Source organism: Canis lupus, chromosome X (genome assembly GCF_048164855.1).
Source record: "Canis lupus baileyi chromosome X, mCanLup2.hap1, whole genome shotgun sequence".
Taxonomy (NCBI): domain Eukaryota; kingdom Metazoa; phylum Chordata; class Mammalia; order Carnivora; family Canidae; genus Canis; species Canis lupus.
Window position 1 is genome coordinate 118,591,266 of NC_132876.1, and position 25,420 is coordinate 118,616,685.

Here is a 25,420-nt window from a genome sequence, read left to right on the forward strand (position 1 = left end):
CCATGACTTCCACCCTGTTGGCACTCTCTCGCTCTCTCCTTTCCCTGCTATGATGAAGCCAGCTGCCATGTTTTGAGAAGCTCTACCAAGAGGCCCATCTGGCAAGCAATGGAAGACCATGGCCAATAGCTTACCAGGAGCCAAGGAAATGAATCCTGCCTTAGGGCGCCAGAGTGGCTTAGTTGGCCCCTGCCTTCGGTTCAGCTCAAGATCCTGGGGGCCTGGAATCGAGCCCCGTGTAGGGCTCTCTGCTCAGTGGGGAGTCTGCTTCTCCTTCTCCCTCTGCCACTCCCCCTGCTCGTGTTTTCTCTCTCTCTGTCAAATAAAATCTTTTTAAAAAAAATGATGATTAAAAAAAGAAATGAATCCTGCCAACAACGATGTAAGTAAACTCTGAGATGGGTTCCCCACTGAGCCTTCCAATGAGAGAAGGGGGCTGGTTGGCATTTTGCGGCTTTGGGAGAGACCACGAAGCAGAGGACCTAGCTAAACTGTTCTCAAACTACTGATTCAGAGAAGCTGTAAGATAATGTGTGTTGCTTTAAGCCACTAAGTTTCGGGGTAACTTGCGACACAGCTGTAGATAACTGACATTATCACTGCAGAAATGAAAAATAGCCTTAAAACATTTGAAAAAATGCTCATCCTCACCAGCAAGAGAAATACACACTGGCAATGATAATGGAGATACCATTTCTCACCCATCATACTGAAGAAAAATGCTCAAGTTTTACAGAGCTTTTCTTTTTCTTTTTTCTTTTTTTTTTTGGACAAGGCTATGAGGAAGCAGATATTCTCATAGATTGCTCAGGGTATCTCTGAGTACTCATCCAGAGTGGTCTGCAGGAATTTATTGTCAGGTGAAAAAGCCAGATATATATATATCACCACACACACACACACACCAGATAAAATATTATGGTTGCATTTTGAAAAAGATGGAAAAAATATGAGTACACAACATCCATAGTTACAAAAGAAAATTGGAAAATAAACCAAAAATTTTAAGTTATCTAAGATGGGAAAGAATAGAATGGGGATAGGAACAGACGTTTCTTGAGACTGTTTAAGTAACTTTGACTTAAAAATAATTTTTTAAAGATTTTATTTATTTATTCATGATAGAGAGAGAGAGAGGGGCAGAGACACAGGCAGAGGGAGAAGCAGGCTCCATTCAGGGAGCCCGACGTAGGACTCGATCCCAGGACCCCGGGATCATGCCCTGGACTGAAGGCAGGAGCTAAATCGCCGAGCCACCCAGGGATCCCCGAAAATAAGTTATTTAAGGGGCGCCTGGGTGGCACAGTCAGGTAAGCATCCGACTCTTGGTTTCAGCTCAAGTCCTGCTCTCAGGGTCATGGGATTGAGCCCCATGTCCAACTCTTAAGCTCAGCATGGAGTCTGCTTGAGATTTTCTCTCCTCCTGCCTCTGCACACTCTAAAATAAATGTCTTTAACAAAATAAGTATTTCACATATTCAAAAACTGAACTATGTCAAAACACAAAACTAAAAATAGAAAACAAGATAAAATGAATAAACTTAATTGCTTACCAACTTGGTAATATAACCATCCTCATGTTAACAAGTTTTACAATGCTGTATTTTGACATATACACCTAATACAATGCATTTTAGAGACAAACAGGGCTTAAAAGAAACCTTATGTTTTATTCAGTAGTCTTCTGGCTAATAGTGATATTAGTAACATTTAAAAATTTTTATATATCACAGAATAGATAAGTATGTTAATATTGTTGGGGTTTTTTGTGCCTGGGTGGCTCAGCCAGTTAAGCCTCTGACTCTGGATTTCGGCCCAGGTTGTGATCTCAGGGTAGTGAGACAGAGCCCTGTGTTGGGGGCTCTACGCTCAGCGGGCAGTCGGCTTCTCTCTCTCTCTCTTTCCCTCTGCCCCTGCACCCATTCTCGCATGTGGTCTCTCTCTCTCTCTCTAAAATAAGTAAATAAATCTTTAAAAAAATATCAGTGGGTTTCCAACCTGGGAGAAAGAAATATAATATAAAATTGCAGCTAGTTAAAGAACAAGGTTGAATTGAAAAAAGTTTTATAATGTTTTTTTTCTTCTTAACAATTTATATATCCTAATGCTGTCCACTAAAATACCAAGATATAAAGACAACCAAAGAATAAGCACCACCAGTGCCTAAATACCATCTCCATGTCTCAGGCTCACTGAAGGAACAGCATGCTGGGTCAAGGTCTCGGGCCTGAGACGTACACGATGCACCTGGGACACCCGCTGAGGCTCAAAAAACCCTCAAAGACTAATGGGGAGTGCTAGTGCGGTTTCTTTTTGGACTGATGAAATGGTCCGTAGTCATAGAAGTGGTGCCGTGAATATACTAAAAACCACTCGCTTATACATGTGGTTTTACATGGTATGTGAATTATACTTCAATAAATTGTTATTAAAATGTTATTTAAATAAAATATTTTTAATAACAGTTGGATGGAATCACCATCACTACCACTGTGCACTACCACTGTGCATCACTACCACAGGAATCATGACTGACTCTGAGTCGTAGGAAGTATCTCTCGGATAGTCCGAGAATTAATCAGCTAGTTAAGAGTTAATTAAATGGTGCAACTCTCAGGCAGCCGGGGTGGCTCAGCGGTTTAGCGCCGACTTCAGCCCAGGGCCTGATCCTGGAGACCCGGGATCGAGTCCCACGTCGGGCTCCCTGCATGGGGCCTGCTTCGCCCTCTGCCTGGGTCTCTGCCTCTCTCTGTGTCTCTCATGAATAAATAAAATCTTTAAAAAATAAAAGGTGCAACTCTGGATTCTGGAGGAGGGATATGACTAACATCAACGTGTACTGAGCACACTGTCACAGTGGATTTTCTTTTTTTTTTTTTTTAATTTTTTTTTTAATTTTTATTTATTTATGATAGTCACAGAGAGAGAGAGAAAGAGAGGCAGAGACATAGGCAGAGGGAGAAGCAGGCTCCATGCACCAGGAGCCTGATGTGGGATTCGATCCCGGGTCTCCAGGATCGCGCCCTGGGCCAAAGGCAGGCGCCAAACCGCTGCGCCACCCAGGGATCCCCACAGTGGATTTTCAATGGGCAAAACCGTGCTGGTATATAACGTAAATCTTAGAGAACTGGAAAAGTATAATAAAAAAAAAATCACTAAGACCTAAGAATGTAGCATAGTCGAAGATGAAAAAATGCTGAAAAAAAAGCAGATCATTCAAGCAAAACTAGTATGGAAGAAATAGTCAAGAATCCAGTATTTTTGCAAAAGTATTACAGCATCATCCAAACAGGCATGAGCCATAAAAGAGCTACATACTCTGAGAAAAGAGTTTTTCTTCCAACATACTGAAAAGCATGCTGGAAAAACTGAGATGAAAACAATATTATGTCCATGAACCTCAGCAACCTTCATCCAAATGATGGCAAGCTCTCAGAAATGGAGACAGTTCAAGAAACAGGCATGCACATAGATGGTGGGCATGCACATTATTGACAGGCTAATGTCTCAAAATTCTCGAGACTGTAATCAGGCAGTTGCACGATTACTGCTTTTATAATTTGCTTTTCTCCTGGGACGCCTGGGTGGCTCAGCAGCTGAGCGTCCACCTTCGGCCCAGGGCGTGATCCTAGTGTCCCGGGATCGAGTCCCACAACGGGCTCCCTGCAGGGAGCCTGCTTCTCTCTCTGCCTCTGTCTCTGCCTCTCTCTCTGGGTCTCTCATGAATAAATAAAATCTTTTAAAAAATGTTTTTCTGGGGCATCTGGGTGGCTCAGTTGGTTGAGCATTGATTGGACTCTTGGTTTTGGGTCAGGTCATGATCTCAGGATGGTGAGATTGAGCCCTGCATCGGGCTCCGGGCTCAGCGGGGACTCTGCTTGAGATTTTCCCCCCTCTCCCTCTGCCCCTCTCCCCTGCTCATGTGCTTTCTCTCTCTCTAAAATAAATAAATGTATCTTTTAAAAAAATGCTTTTTTCTCCTGGGGCACCTTGCTGGCTCAGCCACTAGAGCATGCAACTCTTCATCTTAGGGTCATGAGTTCAAGCTTCGTGTTAGGTGCAGAGATCACTTAAAAAAAACCTTTTCTTAAACTTTAAACATAGGAATCATCACCGAAAAATATTTAATAAAATGATTTTAAGCAGCGTGTATCTGTACTCATTAATATTGTAGGTAGGTGTTTAGCTGGTAAAGTTAATTTGTTTAAAAAAATAAGCTGAAAACTACGAGAGTTTCTAGCAAGTCCATAAAACAATAAATCAATTTTTGGAAAACTCACTTATTTTGAAAATGAGATCCATGAATAGGTTTCAAGAGATCTGTGAAATGGTGCAAAATTTTGTGTGTATGGGAATTATTCTGTGGAGAATTTACACGAAGTCAAGAACCTCTGGTATTAAAAGTTATTAGATGCAAAGTAAATAAATATACTTTAATTTCAACATCTCTCTAACATTTGATGTAGTTGCTAACTCTATTATTGATATGTCTTTCTCTCTACTATTTTGTTCTTTAGGAAAATCATTTTCTTTTTTAAAAAAAATTTTTTTTGAATTTTCTTATTTATTTATTTATGATAGTCACAGAGAGAGAGAGAGAGAGAGAGAGAGAGGCAGAGACACAGGCAGAGGGAGAAGCAGGCTCCATGCACCAGGAGCCCGATGTGGGATTCGATCCCAGGTCTCCAGGATCACGCCCTGGGCCAAAGGCAGGTGCCAAACCACTGCGCCACCCAGGGATCCCAGGAAAATCATTTTCATATAGTGAATTTTGTTGATAAAGTAGTTTGAGGTAACAGTAGGTTATGATGGTCTTGAATAAAGTTTTTTTAATCTTAAAATTATACTGATAGAGACACGTCAAAGGACACATGTCCCTGAGGCTCTATAGCCAAAGATGGGACAGTTTGATCATAAAAGGAATACTGAATGCAATTGAGTGAAACACTTTGAATATATAGATACCCACAAGTTACTGTTAAACACATTGATGAGACAATTAGGGAAATCTGAATATTGACTATGTATTTGATTACATTAGGAAATTCACTTTTCTTGGTGTGATAATGACTATGTGGTTCTGTTAAGAAAAAGGCATCCTTATCTTTTAGAGATGTGTATTGAGGTATTCATGAATAAAATAATATACTGCCAGGGACTTATTACAAAATAATCCAAGGCTAGGGTTGGTGAGAGTGAGGATAGGGATGAACCACTACTGGGCACATAATGAGGATTCCTGAAGCTGAGATAATCGTCTGTCTACCTTTGGATGCATCAGAAAATTTCCATAAGAAGAACATGGAGACAATCTCACGAGTTCATACTCAAGCGTTGAGGTGATACTCAGAAAAAAGACAAAAATGAAAACAGATAGTGAAAACAATTTAAAAACTACATTGGTCAACACCAAGATAATTAATGCAATCTTCCCCCTTCCTCTAGACATTTAACAATTAAAGGGGGAAAAATGAAGCATTTACCTTGCCTTTTGGGTAAGAGCTGAATTTTGGAGAACCCAACTAGCCATACTTGATGAGGGAAAGGTCTTCATTACAAAAGCATCCCAGCTACTAAATCTGATAGGAATGTTCACATTAGAGGGATGCCTGGGTGGCTCAGCGGTTGGGTGTCTGTCTTTGGCTTAGGGCATGATCCTGCAGGATCGAGTTCCCCATTGGGCTCCCCACAGGGAGCCTGCTTCTCCCTCTGCCTATGTCTCTGCCTGTCCCTCTCCTTGTGTCTCTCATGAATAAATAAAATCTTAAAAAAAAAAAACAAAACGGGAGAAGAAAGGAGATATAAAGCTGATATGACAGTATCTTGATAGGTGTTGAGTCTGATAATGGGTGTGGGGTGATTCCTTATATTATTCTACTGCATATTTTGGAAAATTTTATATGATAGAGTGATGTTATCACCATATCACAGGAAATAAGGTTGGTTGTCTGTAGCAGACATTTAGGAGGGAAATGTGAGAATCACAGAAAATCTCATTTCTATACACTAGGTTTATGGATTGATTATTTATTCAGCAATAGTTAAAATTCAGATCCAAGAAGACCAACTGGCTGGTGAGAAAGATTTTTTTTTAAGTGAAATTTCTTCAATCAATGAACTGGTGCGTCAGTAAAACAAAGACACAGAAGATAAAGGAAGGAAATTGATGGCCACTTCCTGCCTAAAACTACCTTTGCCATGGTCTTGAATCTTTGGAAATATTTAATAGAACATTCTGCTAATACTTCTCTTTTTTTTTTGCTAATACTTCTCATAAACTCTTGGTCATGTTGGATTCGCAAAGCCAAGGCAAGCAGGAATTCTACGTCTCTGAAGTTTCAGGATGTATTTGTCTGGCCAGGGGGTGCTTGTAGGAGAGGAAAAGCAGCCCACTTAACAGCATCATGAAGGCAGCCAGACATGCCACCAGAAGGGCACTGCCAATTTCCTGACTATCTGGCTTGAAGGGTATATAGAGAGATGGTGGGAAGGTGATACCCTCTTCGTTTATCACGGAGTAAAAATTCCAGACCACAGTGATTGAGATACAGACACCAGCAACCACATTCAGAATCCCTGAAACAATAAATTGGTTGAAGGTGGCGTCCTGATGAATTCCCATGTACACATTCCTAAGTGCAAAAATGATGGCGGCTCTTCCCAAAAGGCCCAGAATGGTGGCGACCAGCAGGAGATTTTGAGAAATACAGATATCAAGAGGCAGGTAAGTATCGTGGTAGGTATAGCGATGACACAACGTGGCTCTGTTGAAGTTGGTGATATATTGGTAAATGCAGACTTTCCACATTCCCACACAGACCAGGCCAGAGGGAGAGAGAGAGGAGTTGTTCATGTACCACACTCGCCACTCCACGAGGCCCGTGGATGTGGTGGTGAGGATCCATCCCACAGTGGCTATGGTGAAGCCCGCCATCTGGCGATTGGTGCTGTTGATGAGCAATAGCATGGTGGCTGCATACCCTGGAGGCCTGCAAACAAGCACAGAGCACCGGGAGGGGGGGTAAGCAGTGCACTGGAGAATGGAGACATTTGACATTCACGCTCTGCTGGTGGGAGCACAGAGCAAGCAAACTTTGGGAAGGGCGCTCTGGCACTATTTTCATCACCACCACCTACTTTCTAACAGGCAGTTCCATGTCTGGTTATTTGTCCAAAGAAATAATTAAGACTGGCCACAAATACTTAGTCATAACGTGGTCATCACGGCACTGTTCATAATACTGACAAGTGGGAAACAGGTTCAAGTCCAATGCAGAGCTTGGTTAAATAATTTATGCCATATCCATGCAACGGGGCTATGTGCCAACACCAAACACATAAGTGGAATTGAACAAGGTGTAGGATTTTTTGTTTGGCTCTGTTCACTTGCATAACGTTTTCCAGTTTCCCCCATGTCGTGACATGTTTGAATAGTTGGTTTCTTTTTATTGCTGGGTCCTATTCAATTGTAGGGATAGGCCACAGTTGAAGTTTTTGGACACTGGGATTGGCTGCAAGTTTGGGTTATTATGAACAGTGCGCTCTAAACATTTCTGCGCAATATTTGGTATGGGAAGATGTTTTCATTTCTCTTGCATAGATACCTAGAGTGGGGCTAGCGGGGTGTATGGTAAGTGTACGTTGAATGTTTTAGGAAGTGGTCAACCACTTCCCCAAGTGGCCACACCATTGTACATTCCCACCAGCACTGCATGAAGGTTCCAGTTTCTCCATCTCTTCCAACAGTTGATATGCTTAGTCTTTTTGATTACATCCATTCTAATTGCCATTAAAACATAATGGAGCCAAAAGGAAGATGTCCAGGAGCTAGCAGGTACGAATAGGAAGTTACAAAAATAGTACATATAATATAATCATGGACAGAAGTAGAACTGGAAGTCTATATGCTAAGTTAGTAAGAGACATTTTTATTTGGGTTAGAGGGATTACGAGTTCTTAAAGCTATTTGTATTGTGAAGGATCACACACATATATTTTAAAAAGCACACAAAATCTAAGTGTACAGCTCAATGAATTATCCCAGGGCAAATAACCACATAGACACCACTTGGTTTAAGACGCATAACATTATCACTTCTTTTCTTTATCGTTTTGTGCCTCAGCATGTACCCCCACGCATCTTGATTCAGTCCTGCCTGTTTTTCAAAACAGGGATCATGCGGTAGGCATTCCTCTGTGACTGGCTTCTTTCACTCAACACTGTGTTTATGATCTTGGGCTGTGATTTTTTTAAATGATGTCTGGGCTATTCAATACCTTTTTAGGAATTTCTGTCATGAGCATGATTTTTAAAAAGAAAAACAATAACAAAGACTTCGTTAAAGTGAAGCAATGGAGGAAGAATTATGTCTGGCACACAAGTACGCTGTAGGAGGTACTACAGCCATTCATTCGCTGTAAGACATAGCAGACATAAAAATTCATAATGTGGGAAAACACCCGTGGAGGGTTGAATTTAAAACACAGATAATAAAACCACAACTTTGTAGTGTGATCTTATTTTTGCCCATCATGACATAAGCTGGAAAAATGCAAAACAAGATGCCTCTGACTATTGGGATCACTAGTGATTTTTTTTTTTCATGTTTTACAGTAAAAGTCTATTACGTTTTCTTTTTTCTAAAGATTTTATTTATTCATGAGAGACCCACAGAGAGGGGCAGACACAGGCAGAGGGAGAAGCAGGCTCCCTGTGGGGATCCCGACACGGGACTTGATCCCAGGACCCCGGGATCATTACCTGAGCCAAAGGCAGATGCTCAACCACTGAGCCAGCCAAGCGTCCCTATTACTTTTTCAACTGGGGAAAAATGGGGCACAGTGATTCAAGCATAGAAAGGACAAGGCAGGAGCAGGCATGGATAGCATCGAGGGGTCTGGAATTTATTAGGGCGCATCCCAGATGGGAGGGAGGGACAAGGTGAGGGTATTTTCCAAATTCCTACCAGAAATTCCTTCTCCTGGCCAGAACATTACTGGCAGATGTCATATTTATAAAGATCATTTCTTTTTGGCCAGGTAATGCTGAGCATATTATTTCAAAGGAGCAATTTTATTTATCTTTTTTTTCAGATTTTATTTATTTATTCATGAGACCCAGAGAGAGGGGCAGAGGGAGAGGCAGGCTCCCTGTGGGGAGCCCGACGGGACTCGATCCCGGGTCTCCAGGATCAGGTCCTGAGCCGAAGGCGGCGCTAAACCGCTGAGCCACTGGGGCTGCCCAAGCATCTGCCTTTAGCTAAAGTCCTTGCCCCAGGGTCCTGGGATGGAGCCCCGCTTTGGGCTCCCTGCTCAATGGGGAGTCTCTCTCTCTCTCTGCTGCTCCCACTGGCTCTCTCTCTCTCTCAAATAAAATCTTAAAAAAAAAAAATAAATCTTTAAAAAAGGGAAATGGTTTCATTTCAGTGAAAATTAGGGCAAACATAATACATATTTATATATGTATAAACACAATATATGCAAATATGCAGAACGTGTTTGTATATGAATAGGGAATTTCTGGGTGCAGGAAATGGTTAACGGTTGTCACCTCTGGGCAGCAGGCCTGGGGTAAGAGCTCCAGAGGTACAACTTTCCCTCCATGGTTTTAATTTTTTGCCAGAAATCTGTAATGCTCTTAAAAGTTAACTGATCAGTTAATTGAGAAGAGGGAGAGAAGCAGAACAGAGGCAGGTCATGAGGCCTCTGAGCGAGGCGAGTGGGGCGGGTGGGGGGGGGTTGGGGGGAGGGGGGACTCGGGAGGCCTTCGTGGGTAGCAGCCGAGCCTCCCACAGCACTTCTGAGGCCCTGGCTCTGTGCCAAGACAGCACTTCCTAAGCTTTGCAGTCTCAGGACTGAAAAGGTCTCTGCCCTTTGCGCTTAGAAACTGGAGGTGGCAGTTACTGGGTAGTGGAGTTTCAGTTTGGGAAGCTGAAAAAAGTCCTGGAGGCAAGGTACTGGAGGGAGGTGATGGTTGCCAACTTAATGCCACTGAACTGTACCCTTAAAAATGGTTAAAATGGTCAACAACGTTATGTATACTTGACTGCACTATGAAATAAAAACAAAACATTTGTTGATGACCCCAAATGGTTGCATCCACTGATATTTACCATATTAGGAATTAAAAATGAGAAATTTAATTATTATTATTTTTGAAATTTAAATTAATTCATGTAATAAACATCATATATTAACAAGGATTTTTATGAAAAGTGACTATTATCCAAACAAAATTTAGAGGATACTGTTTTGGCAATCTACAAACAGCTTTAACATCAGGCTTTAATGGGAGGGGGCTGCAGTCATGTGTACTTCTGCTTTCGGGTTTTTTTTAGATCAAATGGCATAGAGCCTCTCGAAAACTCCACTGTATGCTTGTGAGAAAGGAGAGTGAAAAAGGCAGCCAACATTTTCATATTGTGAAAAGTTTTGGCCTTGTGGATGGCACCCCACATCCAGCACCTGAAAGAGTCCCCAGACCACATTTTCAGAACCACCCTATTGGCTTTCTATTTATCAACTCCATTTAATCCATTCATCCACTTAATCCATGAATCCCCCCCAAACAACGCTTGTAGGTGGGCAGTTTGATCTTCATTTTCTAAGCAAGAGGGCTAAGGACAGAGAGGTTGAAAAACTTGCCTGAAGTCTATGCAGGAAGAAGTAAGCGGTGGAGACAGGTTGGCTGCAGATTCCATCCTCTTACCACACTCATTTGGGGGAAGGTGGTAGCAAGTACATTTAAGTCCAAGGTAGGAGAGTCATCTAGGGAAGGGAGGGGGACCTCTTCCACTGAACGGAGAGGGGAGGACCTTGAACAGATATCCACATAGCCAGGGGCATTAATAGCTTTGTTCATGAAAGCTAAAAGGTGGACCTAGTTTTCCATCCATATGTGACTGGATCAACGATACGTCGTATATATGTACAATGAAATAGTATTTGGCCTGAATATGGAAGGAAATTCTCTCACACACTATAATATCGATGCACCCTGAAGACTAATCTATGCTGAACGAAATAAGCCAGCCATGAAGGATAGATACCATGTGACTCTACTTACATGAAATACTTAAATCGTCAAAATGGTGGTTGCCAGGGGCCGGGGCAAGGGAACAGGGAGTTAGCATCCAATGGGGCGTGTTCGAGTTTTGGAAGGTGACCAAGCTCTTAAGATGGATGGTGGTGATGGTTGTGCAATGAGAATGGGCTTTATACCCCTGAAATGTGTATTTCAAGTGATGAAAATGGTAAACTTTGTGTTGTGACTCTTTTACCACCATGAAAACAAAAAGATCTCTGGGGTTTGATTTCTTCCTTTCCCCCGGGCCCCTTGGGACTGTCTCTTCCTTCCACACTGCTCACAAGTTCACTCTGTGACTCACATGAGGCCAGAGCTTGATTGGTCTTCAAACATCCGTGATGCGCCTGGCTCTCCACATGCTCAAGGATATTAGAATGTCTTCTGTGGGACTGTCCAAAGACCAAAGTTTTGGCAGAACCCTCTCGATGACTCCAGTTGGAAATACCACCAAGAGCATGACAGCACCGGCAAGCAGAAGTGGACAGAAGGCCTATTCCTCAGAAGATCTGTATGTTCATGGACAAAGAGGGCCTCCAGAAAAGTCATCTCTGCTCATTCCAATCCCTCAGAGTCCAACTGTGCAACTCCAACTGACGATCTACACCTTGGGTGTGCACTGGGTCTGAGACTAGAAGAAATTCCCTCATAATTCATATTCCTAAACTCAATATATCATTTCTAAATGCAAACACTGATAGTATAAACAGAGGCATAAAGCGAGATCGAATTGATGCTAAAAATGCCATTAGTGGGGCGCCTGGGTGGCTCAGTTGGTTAAATGTCTGCCTTCAGTTCAGGTCATGACCCCAGGGGCCTGAGATCAAGCCTTGTGTTGGGCTCTCTGTTCAGTGGGGAATCTGCTTCTCCCTTTCTCTCTCTCCCTCTGCCTCTCTCCCAGCTTGTGCTGGTGCATGCACACACACACATACACACAAACACACACTCTCTCTCTCTCAAAAAAAAAAAAATGGATAAAATCTTTTTAAAAAATGCCATTATTGTACACACTTAATGACAGTAGAGTATGGAGTCATTTTCAAAATAAAAGAATCTCAGCAACCCAAATGTCCATCAGCCAGGTGAATGGATGAAAGGTGGTCTATCCATACAATAGAATATTATTTGGGTCTAAAAAGAAAGTTCTGACACCTGCTACTACATGGATGAATCTTGAGAATGTTATGCTGAAAGAATCCAGACACAAATAGACAAATATTTTATGATTCCACATATATGAGAGACCTAGAGAGATCAAGAACAGAAAAGGGGATGGTGGTTGCCAGGGGAAGGGGAAGAGGGTGAGGAGTCATTTAATGGAGACAGTATTTCAGTTTTGCAAGATGGAGAAGTTCTGGAGGTTGGTTGCACAATGTGAATACTGCATGCTTAACACTGTCAAATTGTACATTTTAAAATGGTAAACATAGTAAATTTTGTCATACTTTTTTTTTTTTTTTTACCTCAATTAAACCTTTTAGGAGCACCTGGGTGGCTCAGTGGTTGAGCATCTGCCTTCAGCTCAGGTCGTGATCCCTGGGTCCCGGGATCGAGTCCCACATCGGGCCCCCTGCAGGGAGCCTGCTTCTCCCTCTGCCTGTGTCTCTGCCTCTGTCTGTGTCTCTCATGAATAAATAAATAGTCTTAAATAAAAACTTTTAAAAATAAGATTTACTTAAATACTTTGGAGTTCTTACCTCATGGACATTGAACTCTCTCCAGAGTATGTAAAAGGAATAGGATATTGCACTATTTTAAAGTTTATGGAGTAGACATGAGGCCAAGTTCTATGCTGCTCTAAGGGTAATGCAGGGGAGGTGTGGTGAGCTATAGTAGAGGTGGGGGGAAGGGGGCGGTGCATACTGCAAGGCTTTCAGGATCCTATTAATGGAATCGAATTTCATTCCCAGTCCAAGAAAGCAATCCAAAGGAGCCAACTACTGCTGCAGGCAACAGCAGAGATGAATTTCAGAGGCATTATACAAAGTGAAAGAATCCAGAGTCAGAAGGTTACATGCTCTATGATTCCATTTATAGGACAATCTGGAAAACCCCAAAAGCAAAACTGTAGGGCCAGGAGACATACAGGATATTGTGTGGTGTAGGGAAAGGATCAGCAAGAAGGAATTTGGGGGGTGATGGAACTGTTATCTTGATCATACTGGTGGATACACTATGTACCTAGTGCATGTTTGTCTAAACTCTCAAAATTGAACACAGGAAAGACAAATATTTATTGTGTGTAAATTACACATTAAATTCTGAAAATGGAAGGGAAGAGTCAAACTATCAACAGAAGCATGGTTCATGGGATCCCTGGGTGGCGCAGTGGTTTGGCGCCTGCCTTTGGCCCAGGGCGTGATCCTGGAGACCCGGGATCGAATCCCATGTCAGGCTACCGGTGCATGGAGCCGGCTTCTCCCTCTGCCTGTGTCTCTGCCTCTCTCTCTCTCTGTGTGACTATCATAAATTAAAAAAAAAAAAAAAGAAAAAGAAAAAAAAAAGAAAGAAAAAAAAAGCATGGTTCATGATAGAGCTGGAGAAAACCCAAATATCCCTCTACAGTAGAACAGACAAAGGAATTGTGGGTTTTTTATATGATGGAATACTATACATCTTGCACAAATGGTTATGATAGCATTTGTGGTATTTATTGGAAGTACTTATTGACATACTCCTTCCAGCTGGGCATAAATGGTGTTTCACTTATTCATAATTCACTTAGCATGATGTCAGTACCCAACAGGCACGGGAGGTTTTTTGAATGGGCCAAATGTGTCCCTGGAGGCCTGCTCCAAAACTCCTCAAACCTGAATTAATCTGTAGGATGGAGACCCAGCCCAGTGCTGATGGCCTGTTGAGTAGGAAACTCCTAATGGAACTCTAGAGTCTCTGTAATCCATGGCATGAGGTCAAGAGGAACATGACCAAGGAGCATTCTTGCTCTAAAATACATGTTATATATATATAAAATAAAAACAAAAATAAAATACATGTTATAAGGCTTCATGATCTGATGGGAAAAGCAGAGAAATTTACCTGTCTGTTTTTGGCTCCAAGGGGGATCCACTTTCAGCCACTCCACTGGAGTTCTCCGCCTCCGAAACTTGGTAATCCTTTTGTCTTTGGGTAGTTGGCATCTTCTCTCCTATTGGGCCACTGCCAGCCCACTGTCAGATGAGAGCAATGAGACTTTGAAGGATGCTGTTACTATAGTCTGGGTCTCAGCAAAGTGTTCTGGCTCACTGTGTACCACTTACAAACTTATGTACTTATTCCACATTTAAAAGCCTTCAAAGAAAATTTTGTAATAATGGGGCCACTGTGACACGGGAGCTGAGTGGCAAGTATGGCCATTGTGACACTGTGATAGCTGAGTGGAAAGTATAGCCATCTTATGGTTTGTGTACTGTTTGCTAAAAGGAAGGACCACCTAAGAGAATCATAAAAGCCATGCTGCACTCCTTAAGAGTTACTCCCGATTCCCCTGGTCCTTGGTTCTCTGTGTTTATAGATTTGCCTATTCTGGGTGTCTCCTATAAACAGAGTCCTACCACATGTGGCCTTTGTGCCTGGCTTCTTCCACTAAGCATGATGTTTTGGGGGTTCATCCATAGATGTGTCAGTACTTTGTTCCTTTTTGTAGCCCACTAATATTCCACTGTATACAACAGTTTACTTAGTGGGTGATGGACACTTGGGTTGTTTTCTCTTTTGGGCTATTGTGAATGATGCTGCTATAGTAATGTGTGAGTCTCTGTATAGATAGATTTTCATTTCTCTTGGGTAGGTACCTAGGAGTGTAATTGCTGGGTCACAAGGAAACTCTATGTCTAACATTTTAAGGGACCACCAAATTGTTTTCTCAAGTGGCCACACTATTTGATAACCCCAGCAGCAACGTATAAGGGCTCTGATTCCTCCACCTCCTGGTAACACTAGGTATTGCTTGCCTATTTGGGTTTGATGACTGTGTATATGGAGTCACTATGTGTGCTCAGTGTAAAGGACCTTTAGGAAGAAGGGGCACTTTGAGGTTAATTGTAGTTTTCTGGTTATTTTCTGGCTTTGTGAAGTTTGAAACATAAATATTCTTACCAGACTCTGGCTCATCACCTGAATGGAATTTCCATCCTCTGAATTGAACAAGCTTTGTGAACCCTGAAATGCTTTCTCCAAGATGGGAGACCTTTCAATGGAGTGTTCTAGTAGGTGTTAGCTTTCATTAACACTTGCAATGTACACCTCACACTTTGCCTGTGTTCTGATGGGTCTTTGGTTCAGACGGGAAAGTCTCTATTCCTAAGGGTGGAACGATGGCATATGGCTGCCTCTTCCCAGGGTCAGAGTGTTATTGTTTTTCCCTAGCCAGGAGACCAAACTTGAGGGCTACACATGTCAGGTAACTGGAGAATGAAGAGGAGAAAAGGGGAAGTAGATGGTGAGGACTCGGGTAGAGAAACAGGCTCAGGAGCGGCGGGCCTTGTGGACTTGAACAGGGCAATGAAATACCAACAAAATCAACAGCAATAACGTAAAGAGCCCCTAGTGAGGCTGCCTCATGATGGTATTGCTACAGTGTCACAGTGCAAGGGCCGCAGAACAAAGAGAGAACTGCTGAGGTCCTAAGTGGGATGAGGTGGCGCCCCTCGAGTCCATGTCAGAAGAGACCAGGAATGGGCATCTGAATGTGAAAGCAAGGAACAGCCAATTCAATCATTGAGAGCGAGTGAAATAAATACTCCTGTGGCCAAGGAGTCAGAACACAATGAAGGGGCACAGAAAACACAACAAACGTTCAAAAAATGAAATGTGGCATGACCCCATGATGCAGCAATCCCAGCTCTTGGCATATACGCAACAGAGGAGCAAGCAGCCAGCTGCCTACCCCCCCCCTTCACAACAGCCCAAAGCGGGAAACCCAAGTGCCTATTCACGGATGAATGGATGCATGAAGTGTGGTCTCTACACACAATGGAGTGTTTATCGGCCTTCCTTAAAGAGGAAGGAAACTCTGACACCTGCTCTGCCCTGGATGCACCTTGAGGCATCCCAGTGAAATAAGCCAGTCCCCAAGAGACCAAGAGAGTGATCCCACTTATATGCAGCACTTAGAAGCAGTCAGGGTCAGGAACAGCAAGTCTGACAGCTGTTGCCAGGGGCTGGGGGACAAGGGAACGTGGGTTAGGGTTCAGCGAAGACAAGGCTTCTGTTTGGGGAAAAGGAAAACACACGCTGGACATGGACGGTGCTGCTCGTTGAACATTATAAATGTCCACTGAACCACGTGCTTAAAGTGTGGCAAAACGAGCAACTGTGTGCTCTCTTTTACCACGGTGACACACACACGACAAAGGCCATACCTTCGCTAATCAGTGATGTAGTCTTCAAGGGAATCACCCCCTGGGGGAGGAGGGCCACTGACAGCGGGGGCCCGCCGCACAGAAGCCCACGCAGCTCTTCTCAGGACACCTCCTTCCTTCAAGTGCTCCACAGCAGGCCAGACACAAGTCCTCAGCCGCAATGCCAGCCAGCTGCCCTGTCCTCAGCTTTCTGCTGTCCCCACATTCTGTTACCCATTGTCCTCACCTTCTAAGTTCTCGGTTGCTAGGTCCTGGGGGGTGCCCTGTCCGTTAGATGGCTGACTCTTGATTTCAGCTCAGGTCTTGGTCTCAGGGTCTTGAATTTGGGCCCACGTTGGGCTCCACTTAAAAAAAAATAAGATAAAACAAAAACAAAAAGGTAAAACAAACAAACCCCTTGGTTGTTAAGTCCTGAGCGCCATGACAATATCCATTCTTTCACTGATCAGTGCGTCCCTTTGGTTTCTTTCCTTCATCATGTATCCTCTATCAAGTTTTTTTAGGGGGTGGGTCACGTTTACTTCTGGACCATCCAGAATCCACTTTGAGGATGTGACTGATCACAGAAGTCCTCACTGATTCTCCTGGCCCTCAGAAACGGTCTCTAAGCCACATCATCAGGAAGTAAGCTGTGGCAAGGTGCGCATGCACGTGTTAGCAGAAGTGGCACCCACAAGGGCGAGATTTAGTTGTGAAAGACCACAGGCAACTAACACACTAGGGAAGATACTCTTCATTCGTAGGAAAGGGCCTCCTTGTAGCTGAGGCTTGGATTCCTGGCTTGTTGACACATAATACACATGGATAAGACAGTACAGTACGTGCAACAACTCCTAACTTGTAAGAAATTGACCTAAGACTGGGAAGACTTGAAATGTGGCTTCTGTAGACAGGAGACTACTGGAAAGTCACATGATGTCACCTGGCCAGCACTTAGGACTAGATTTTATACAGAAGCCAAAGCTCCATCAGAATTGCTTGGTATTTCCATAATAAGGAATTTATCCCAAGAAAATGAGTGGAGAGATGTACAAAGATGTAAGTGAAACACACACTCAATGACCTTTATAACCGAGGTTACAGCCGGGAAGACAAACAGAAAAAAAGTCCATTTAAAGAATATTTAGTGAACCTTTCTATGCCCTTATAGTGAAATATTACACAGTCACTCAACACTATGTCAACAAATAATTAATGTTCCCAACATTTTTTTTAAAAAAAGATTTTACTTATTTATTTGAGAGTAAGCAAGAGAGAGCATGAGTAGTGGGAGGAGTAGAGGGAGAGGGAGAAGCAGGTTCCCCAAGGAGCAGGGAGCCTGATGTGGGATTTGACCCCAGGAGATCAAGATGTGAGCTGAAGGCAGACGCCCAACCTACTGAGCCACCTAAGTGCCCCCCACAACGTTATTAAATAAAAAAAATTCAAAAACGTAATTAGCATAATCCTGTTTCATAGAAAAAACGGGGGAAAGGAAAGGAGAGAGAGAGAAAAGGAGGGAAGGAGATGTGTGAATATATGGCCTCAGATGGCAATAGGTCTCCGGCAGCTTTGGCACCTCTATCTGCACAGGAAGGAAGACGACCATTCTAGGCGTGAAAGGGGATCGAGCACGCGGAGGGCCTACCCGACCTGCAGTCTCCTGAGAGTAAAGGAGAGGAAATCTCACGTTGCTCGGCGATGCACGCTGCATGGCCTGTTTCATTTATTCGTTCGCTTAAAGCTTGCGTATGTATGAAGCGCTCACTTGTGCCAGGCACCGAGCAGATGAGCACAAATACACATAGTTTCTCACCTTGAGCTTTGAGGGCTTAAGATTTGGCGGGCAAGGGCGGCCCGGGTGGCTCAGCGGTTTGGCACCTGCCTTCGGCCCAGGGTGTGATCCTGGAGTCCCGGGACCGAGTCCCACGTCGGGCTCTCTGCGGGGAGCCTGCTTCTCCCTCTGCCTCTCTCTCTGTGTCTCTCATGAATGAATGGATAAAATCTTCAAAAAAAAGAAAAAAAAGATTTGGTGGGCAAGAGTCTCACAGAAACTCACGCTGGATGATGTGGGACAGGCGCCGGGCTTAGGAGCACGTGCAAGCATGAGCCGCATCGGGCCGCGCGGCCTCGGGACCCTGGGTCCTGCTCGTGACGACACACGGCAGCTCCACGTGCCAGGAGCTCCTCCCGCCATGGGACCGGAGACTAGACAGTTACAGACCTACGAGCAAGGGGTCTTTGGATGAGCAGAAGGAAAACCTCAGAAACGGAGAAAACACTTTGGAACTTCTCCACTCTGAAATGGTCTCCGACCTCCAAGAGGTGGCCGGCCGGCAGCACGGACCCCTGCAGCCTCCACCCCGACCCCCGAACGGAAACAGCTTACGCGACCATGCCGCGGCGACCGGAATCCAGAACTTACCATCCGCACCGGGCTGCGATCCAGGGCCCCGTCCAACTTGGCCAGTCACCCGGCGCACGTCCTTTCGCTGCCCCGGGCCGCGTTCTAGGGTCGTGCGGCGCGTTCCCTTGCCAGGTGGCCTTTTTGGAATCGCTGCTCTACCTTGCATCGCCTTGGCCCTTTTAAGAAAACTGGTAGGGCTTGGTTTTGTTTTTAAAGAATTTCCCTCACGTTGGGTCTGATGTATTTTCAGCAAGCACACCTCAGAAAGCAGACTGCGTCCTTAGAGTGCGCTCCGGATGACATCGTGTCCCCTCCTGGTGCCGTCAGCTGCGTGAACACCGCTCGCCGCCGTCTTCCCAGGCCGGGTGCTATCCAGCAGGCCTCGCCTTTGAACTTGATAACCAGGTTTAAGCTGGCGCAGCCCTGTGCTTTGGTGAAATTTGCCAAAGACACCGTCATTGCACTCGGTTATGTCCACCCCCTTTCCTCTCCGCCTGCCGGTCTCAGGTGGTGCATAAGGGACGCGAGCATTTGGGGGACCAGGTGGACAGGTAGGAGGGTGCGCCTATATAGCTTGGGTTTAGGGGGATGTTTACGTAGCTCGCTGATGAGTGAGCAATCTTGTGTGATCTTGACTCAAGATGCCTCACATACAAGAATACACATACCGCGTGTTGCTTTTCTTCTCTTAACGGGAGATGCAAAAAACACGCTTCCAGAATGCCTGCCTTGTAGTGCACAGGCCTGTGGCAGTACAGCAGCTAGGTCTGAAGATGGAACGAATGTCTGGTGTCCCCCTGTCCAAGTGTCTCAGGGTACCCACTGTAGAGCTCCTCCTGAAGAAGTCTGGTGGGCTCATACCAAAGATCAAACTGACACCAGTGGGGCTCGCCGGCCTGGCGAGGGCTTGGGGACAAACGCCCCGCACATTGTCATCAGTGGGTCACAGAACACGCCGTAAGGACCACAGCCCTAGCACTACAGTGGCCACCTATGACTGCATTTGCATCGTCCCCATTTATTCATCTCTTGACCGTTTCAGAACTCAAATGAGACAAGCTGAAGTAGCCTGGTCAGAAGCCAGAAATAAAAGCGAAATGTGTGGTGTCCATCCACTTTTAAAAGTCTAACTTGGGGAGCCTGGGTGGCTCAGTGGTTTAGCACAGCCTTAAGCTCAGGGCGTGATCCCGGGGTCCTGGGATCGAGTCCCACGTCAGGCTCCCTGCATGGAGCCTGCTTCTCCCTCTGCCTGTGCCTCTGCCTCTCTTTCTGTGTCTCTCATGAATAAATAAAATATTTATTTATTTATTTATTTATTTATTTATTTATATAAAATCTTTAAAAAAAGTCTAACTTATGAATATCTTCCTATTTTCAGTAAATATTCACTCTAGTTTGGAATAACTTATTAAAGAGACCTCCGCACCCCCCCGCCCCCTACGTCTAGCCTTAAGGTCCCACAAACCTACCCTGGAACAGAAACCTTTCTCAAAAAAAGAAAAAGAAACCTTTCTCATCCTCCCAAGCAAAAGAAATCCCCATCTCCCTGGTGGCTCTGGCAGATTCGTTCAGGGAAGGCATTTTCCTCCAGGGGCAGATGGAATGAGGAAACCACAAGAGCGTACACTTACGGAGGACTTTTCTGAAACAGGCATGGCCTCGAAGCACATGAACATCAGTGAGCTCACTTGAGCTCTGGAGCTCTTCTCCAGTTACAGAGCAAAAACTCAAGAGGCTCAGGGAGGCCAAGTATGTTGCTCACGGCCATAAGGCTAGGGAGCAGCAGAGGTGCCCTTGCTCCAGGAGCGTGGCTTTAGTGTCCTTCTGGATTAGGAGATGTGGGTGTGGGAGGACAGAGCCTGTCAGTGGCCCCAATTCTTCGCACCCTGCATTCATTCACACTCTGCCACATGACTTCATAGCTTCTGCCCCCGAAGAGATGGGACACATCCTACAACCTGAGCTCAGCTGTGGGACTTGCTCTGACAATGGAAGAGGGGCAGTGTGATGTAACCAGGTATGTGGAAGATACCTTCGTGTCTGGGTTTGCTCTCTCACGCACCTGCCACTGACATGCCCAGGCCAGATTGCTGGTCCCGGGAGGAAGAGGAGAGGCACACGGAGCGGAGACTATCATGATCTACAAATTCACGAGCTAAAGAAACACTCTATGGCACACTGAAGTTTTATAGTTGCTTGTTAACAGCATAACTGTGGCAACAGCGAGTGGATACACTCTGTGTCCCTGACTCTTTCCTGACTGCAAACTCATCAGCCTTGGCTAGACTGGCATAACGTTATGCGTATACAAGTAATCAGTCCCACAACTTATCAGTAGTTTCAGAATTGGGCATATGGCGAGAACAGTCTAACTATTTAAAAACAAACAAACAAAACAAAAACTAACCTAGGTAAATCAGAGACATGCTCCATTCACTCAGAGACACTATTTATTTTGTTAAAGTCAAGCAGGATGATGTGTTGAGAGGTAAGTGGTAAGTGTCAAGCATGAAATATGTACACATTTTCCACAGTGGACGGCAGGATAAAAGCCACAGGCAATGCCCCTGACTGAAACCTTGCTATATAGAGCATTCCAGAGCTGAGTTATGACAGAGGAGGGGAGTCAGCCACCACCTAAGAATGCCAAGGGCAGAACATTAGCACCAGATCGTTGTCGTATGCAATAATATAGCTATATACAGTTATGTACATTGACTCACTGAAATCTTTGGGTCCCCGCTAACCAGACATTTAAGAGGCAAACGGGACGGGCACAGGACACGTATGATGACATGTGCTTTGCTGAGAGGGTAATAGAGCACTATATATTGCTATGTGTAAGAGAAAGTCCTCAATAGCCCTCAAAAGGCTGGATCCAGACACATAAATTCTATTATTCACATTTTACATATTGATCATCAAAATGATTCACAATACTGTATTTGAGGGGAAAGAATCACAGATAAAAGCTTTGTCTAAATTAAAAGCAAATTACACTCAAACTACTGTGGTTGTCCCCCTGAGGGAGAACGATGGAGGTCCGTGGACAGCCAGCTTCACCTTTTCTGAAGTGACCAGTTTTCACAGCAAGGGACTGCACCAGGAGGGAAGGAGGACACTTCATTGGCAGGATGGGGAATTTTTCAAGTCAGATAGAAATAGCTTAATTTAAGAGGGATGAAAACTTGTGAAAAGGCATTTATCTTTTTGGCATGGCTGGGTTGCCAAAAAATGTTTATTGCCTGCATTACTGAAGCTTGCCAGTTGGGACCCCTCCCCGGGGTGCACAGACATCCATGCTGTGGCTCAGGAGTCCAGCTCACCCTCTCTGGCTCAGGAAGTATAGACATCAGTCAGTTAAGACATTCATGTGCACGTGTGTTTTGGTAAGGCAATGGTCACTGCTGACAAAGGGACATACACTCCCTACCTGTTGGCAAACTTTTGTGGGAATAGGGGGAAATGAGGATCTAAACGATCCCTCCATCAAACAAATGTCTGGATGTCAGCTCAATACGAATTCACCCAAGGGGTTCTCCTGCCATTTACCAGGCATTGAATCAGATGAGCATCTGTGAACGAGCACACATTAGGTCTGCAACGACGTAGATAAAAAATGAGTCATAACCAAGCCACTGGTGGTTGAACATCTTCCCACAGGCTTGTTTGCCGTGCACATATCCTCTTTGGTGAAGTGCCAAGGTAAGTCTCTTGCCCACGTTCTAACTGGGCTGTTTGTTCTCTTACTGTTGAGTTCTCAAAGTTCTTTATGTGCTCTGGATCTAGATCCTTTGTCACATACATGCTTGGCAAGTCTTTTCTCCCAGTCTGTGACTTGTCCACTGGAAACCGACAGCACGACAGTGTTTTCCTACTGCACAGACTCTCTTTAGAATCTTGCAATTTCAACCAATAAAATGGGCAGAAGAAGATCAACTTTAGGGGTTGTCTAGTTCATAGGACCTCTGAAAAGCCAGAGGAAAGGTTCTTATAAGCAAATGCATAGGACCCTTATAGCAAGGTAGCAGATTTAAGGAGGCAAAAAGAGACAAGTAGCCGATTATCGTTAACAACCATTTGCAACAAAAGAAGTGTTTTGGGGAAAAGTAATTTCAGAAACACACCATTGGTCTCATGAAACAAATGTCTAGCAAGCACATAACACTACTGGACCCACGATTAACCAAGCAATTTCACCCTGCAGGAAAAAACATCCCTTGGGCCATAACGTCAGTACTAAAGCTATTTGTTCTGTGGGTGTGTTTTAAAGCATGCAGACTGTTTCTTTCAGTGATGGTTTTAGAATGAGTGAACCCAACATGCAGGTTATTCATTTCACAGCTGGGTTTTTAACTACTCGGAAACTATTCACTTTTCCTAAATGTTAATAAATTACCATCCTATCATCATGATTTTTGCTGGTGGACAATGAATGAGGGACAACAAACACTCCACACCATTGGACGAAGAGGGATAAAACATGGCAGCCCATGCTTTGGACGAATCACAGAGTAAGATGTGCACCAGGGCTTCCCGTCTCACGCACCCCACCCAGCGGGGCCGCTTCCCGAGTGGATGGGAGGAAGGGCAGACCTAGCAGTGACTATAACCACTCGCATGCATGGCGTGAGCAGAGCCCACAGTCTAGACTGTGGAGAGTCGCCGTCCCCCGGAGCCTGGTGCCACGTGTGCTAACTTGCAAAGGAGAATGGCTACCAGTGAGACATTCTACTCAGCATTCAAAAGGGAAACTAAAAAATTAAATAAATCATTGCAAACATACATGGAAGTTATTGCTTTCCTAAGAGCCATTTTGCTACCAGAGGATTTGCTCTACTGGAGATAAATACAGGCTGAGGTTTCTACTTGCATCCTCAGGAACGGAGCTCCGAGGGCCAGTTCCTGTCGGCTGCCAGGGACGGGCCTCCTATTTGCCTCTTTCGGGCTGAAGGCTGTCGAACAAGCACTTCAGCTGCTCTTCACCCAGGTGTATCTTATCTTCCAGCTCCCGCTGCTCGATGATGAGGGCGGACTTCATCTTCACAAAATGCTCATAGTCCGCCAGGCTCTCCTCACTGAGATAGCTGGCCAGGATGTCGAACACGATGCGCTCCCGGCGGTCCAGGTTCTCCTTCAGTTCCTTGGCATCCTCGTGCTGTTGGATGAGAACCCGTTGCTTCTCGAGCAGCGATTGCTGTGGAGAGAGAGAGACAAGCCCGTTGAGGACTAGGCCTAGAGCAGGGGCTGCAGCCAGCGCCTTGACAATGCCAGCAGGTGTGGGGGCTGGTTCAGTGGAGGCCCTGGCACCAAAGGCAGGGACCAGAGACCTGATGACATGTACGCGGGAAGACTTGGGGTGTGGGCGGAATGTACTCGGTGGCTGCAGCAGACTCCAGCCCCAGCACCCCCGTAAGCAGGGATCCCAGGCAGGCCAGAGGCCTGTCTGTGGCAAGACATGGAGTAAAGTAGGCAAAAGAAATAGAGTCTAAAGAACTTCTAGAGCCGGGTCTCTAAACCACTGGGGCAGGAGGAAGAGCCTCTGGGCAGCCTTGCAGAAGGATGCGGGTCAGGGGGCCAGGGCAGGCAGAAGGGATACAGGGCTGGGGGCAGATACCCGGGCTCCTTACAAGGGTCCTGCTAGGGGGGACACAGACGAACCCGTCCCCAAAACATGGCACTCATAGTTGCAAAATACACACTTAGCTGTCCCTACCATCCCCAAGTTTAATGAAAACTAAGAAGGAAGAGACAAATGCATTAAATGCCTTCCAATGTCAACTGGTGGAGGCCGGGGGTTCATCTCCTCGGTGTGATTTGCACTCAGGCACCAGGACAGCCACTCTGTTATTCCGCTACTTTGCAACCTGGCCACGGACACTGATCCACAGCCACACGGGAGCGGTCTAGGACGCAGCGGCGCTCTGTAAAACAGGCACACTCAGGAAGAGCACTCTCGACTCGGGGCTTCCAGGAAGCACCTGCAAACCCCATCGCCTTGTAGGGCACCCTGCCCGCTCCTGAGGGACACCTCTAGCTTCACGTCAAACACACATACAGTGAATTTTCACGGAAAGAGGGGAGGCAAAGCAAATTAATTCCAACCCAAAGGGAAGCCGATGTTAACGGATTCTAGAAGTCTGCTTCAGGCTATTGAAATCAGTTGGGCTGAGTGGGGACAGGAAGCTGCAGAGATTGTGAGGAGGATCTGATGTGTCTGCATCAACTCACGTGTTCATTTTCTATCTGGAAAGATGAAGGGAGCCTTATAAAACCTCCCTCCATGGCTTTTAACTGGTTACGATGTCTGTCTCTGAAAAATTTAGCTTCCCTGAGATTTGGCTGCCCAAATGGATTCCCCTCCAATGCCAGCTATGCTGGAGACTGGACCACTGCACTGCATCTGGCTGTGGCCATGAAACACTGCCTTTGGAGGGACCCCCAGGGACGGAGTGAGGGCTGCAGAGTCTGGTACCCAGGAGGACCACGCATGTGGTACTTAGTGTTGTGATTCTTTCTATCATCCTGAAATTCTAAATAAAGTCTCTGTTCTTCCACATACACAGAAAGAAAGATGAATCAAAGATG

General features: G+C 45.0%; 2 protein-coding genes across 8 annotated transcripts in view; both read right to left on the reverse strand.

Moving 5' to 3' along the window:
- Positions 1-6,011: 6,011 nt before the first annotated feature.
- CLDN34 (claudin 34) lies at positions 6,012-21,120 on the reverse strand. Of its 3 annotated transcripts, XM_072815358.1 has the most exons (5): positions 18,851-21,120; positions 18,242-18,430; positions 16,673-16,790; positions 14,123-14,253; positions 6,012-6,989 (listed from the first exon to the last, which is right to left on the reverse strand). In XM_072815358.1, the coding sequence occupies exons 4-5, from the start codon at positions 14,221-14,223 to the stop codon at positions 6,323-6,325; spliced, it is 768 nt and encodes a 255-aa protein (XP_072671459.1). In that variant the 5' UTR covers positions 14,224-14,253; positions 16,673-16,790; positions 18,242-18,430; positions 18,851-21,120; the 3' UTR covers positions 6,012-6,322. The 3 variants fall into 3 exon arrangements, with proteins under 3 accessions (XP_072671459.1, XP_072671460.1, XP_072671458.1); XM_072815359.1 differs by lacking the exon at positions 16,673-16,790; XM_072815357.1 differs by lacking the exons at positions 16,673-16,790; positions 18,242-18,430; positions 18,851-21,120 and adding an exon at positions 16,447-16,661.
- Positions 21,121-21,264: 144 nt separating this feature from the next.
- Positions 21,265-25,420, reverse strand: part of SHROOM2 (shroom family member 2) — a 142,746-nt gene continuing 138,590 nt past the window's right edge. For all 5 annotated transcript variants that reach the window (XR_012026081.1, XM_072815344.1, XM_072815343.1 and 2 more), the window contains one exon: positions 21,265-24,029. Coding sequence is in view for 4 of the 5 variants with exons in the window: in XM_072815344.1 (XP_072671445.1) it covers positions 23,763-24,029 (267 nt within the window). In the remaining variant the exon portion in view is untranslated. The remainder of the gene's footprint in view (positions 24,030-25,420) is intronic.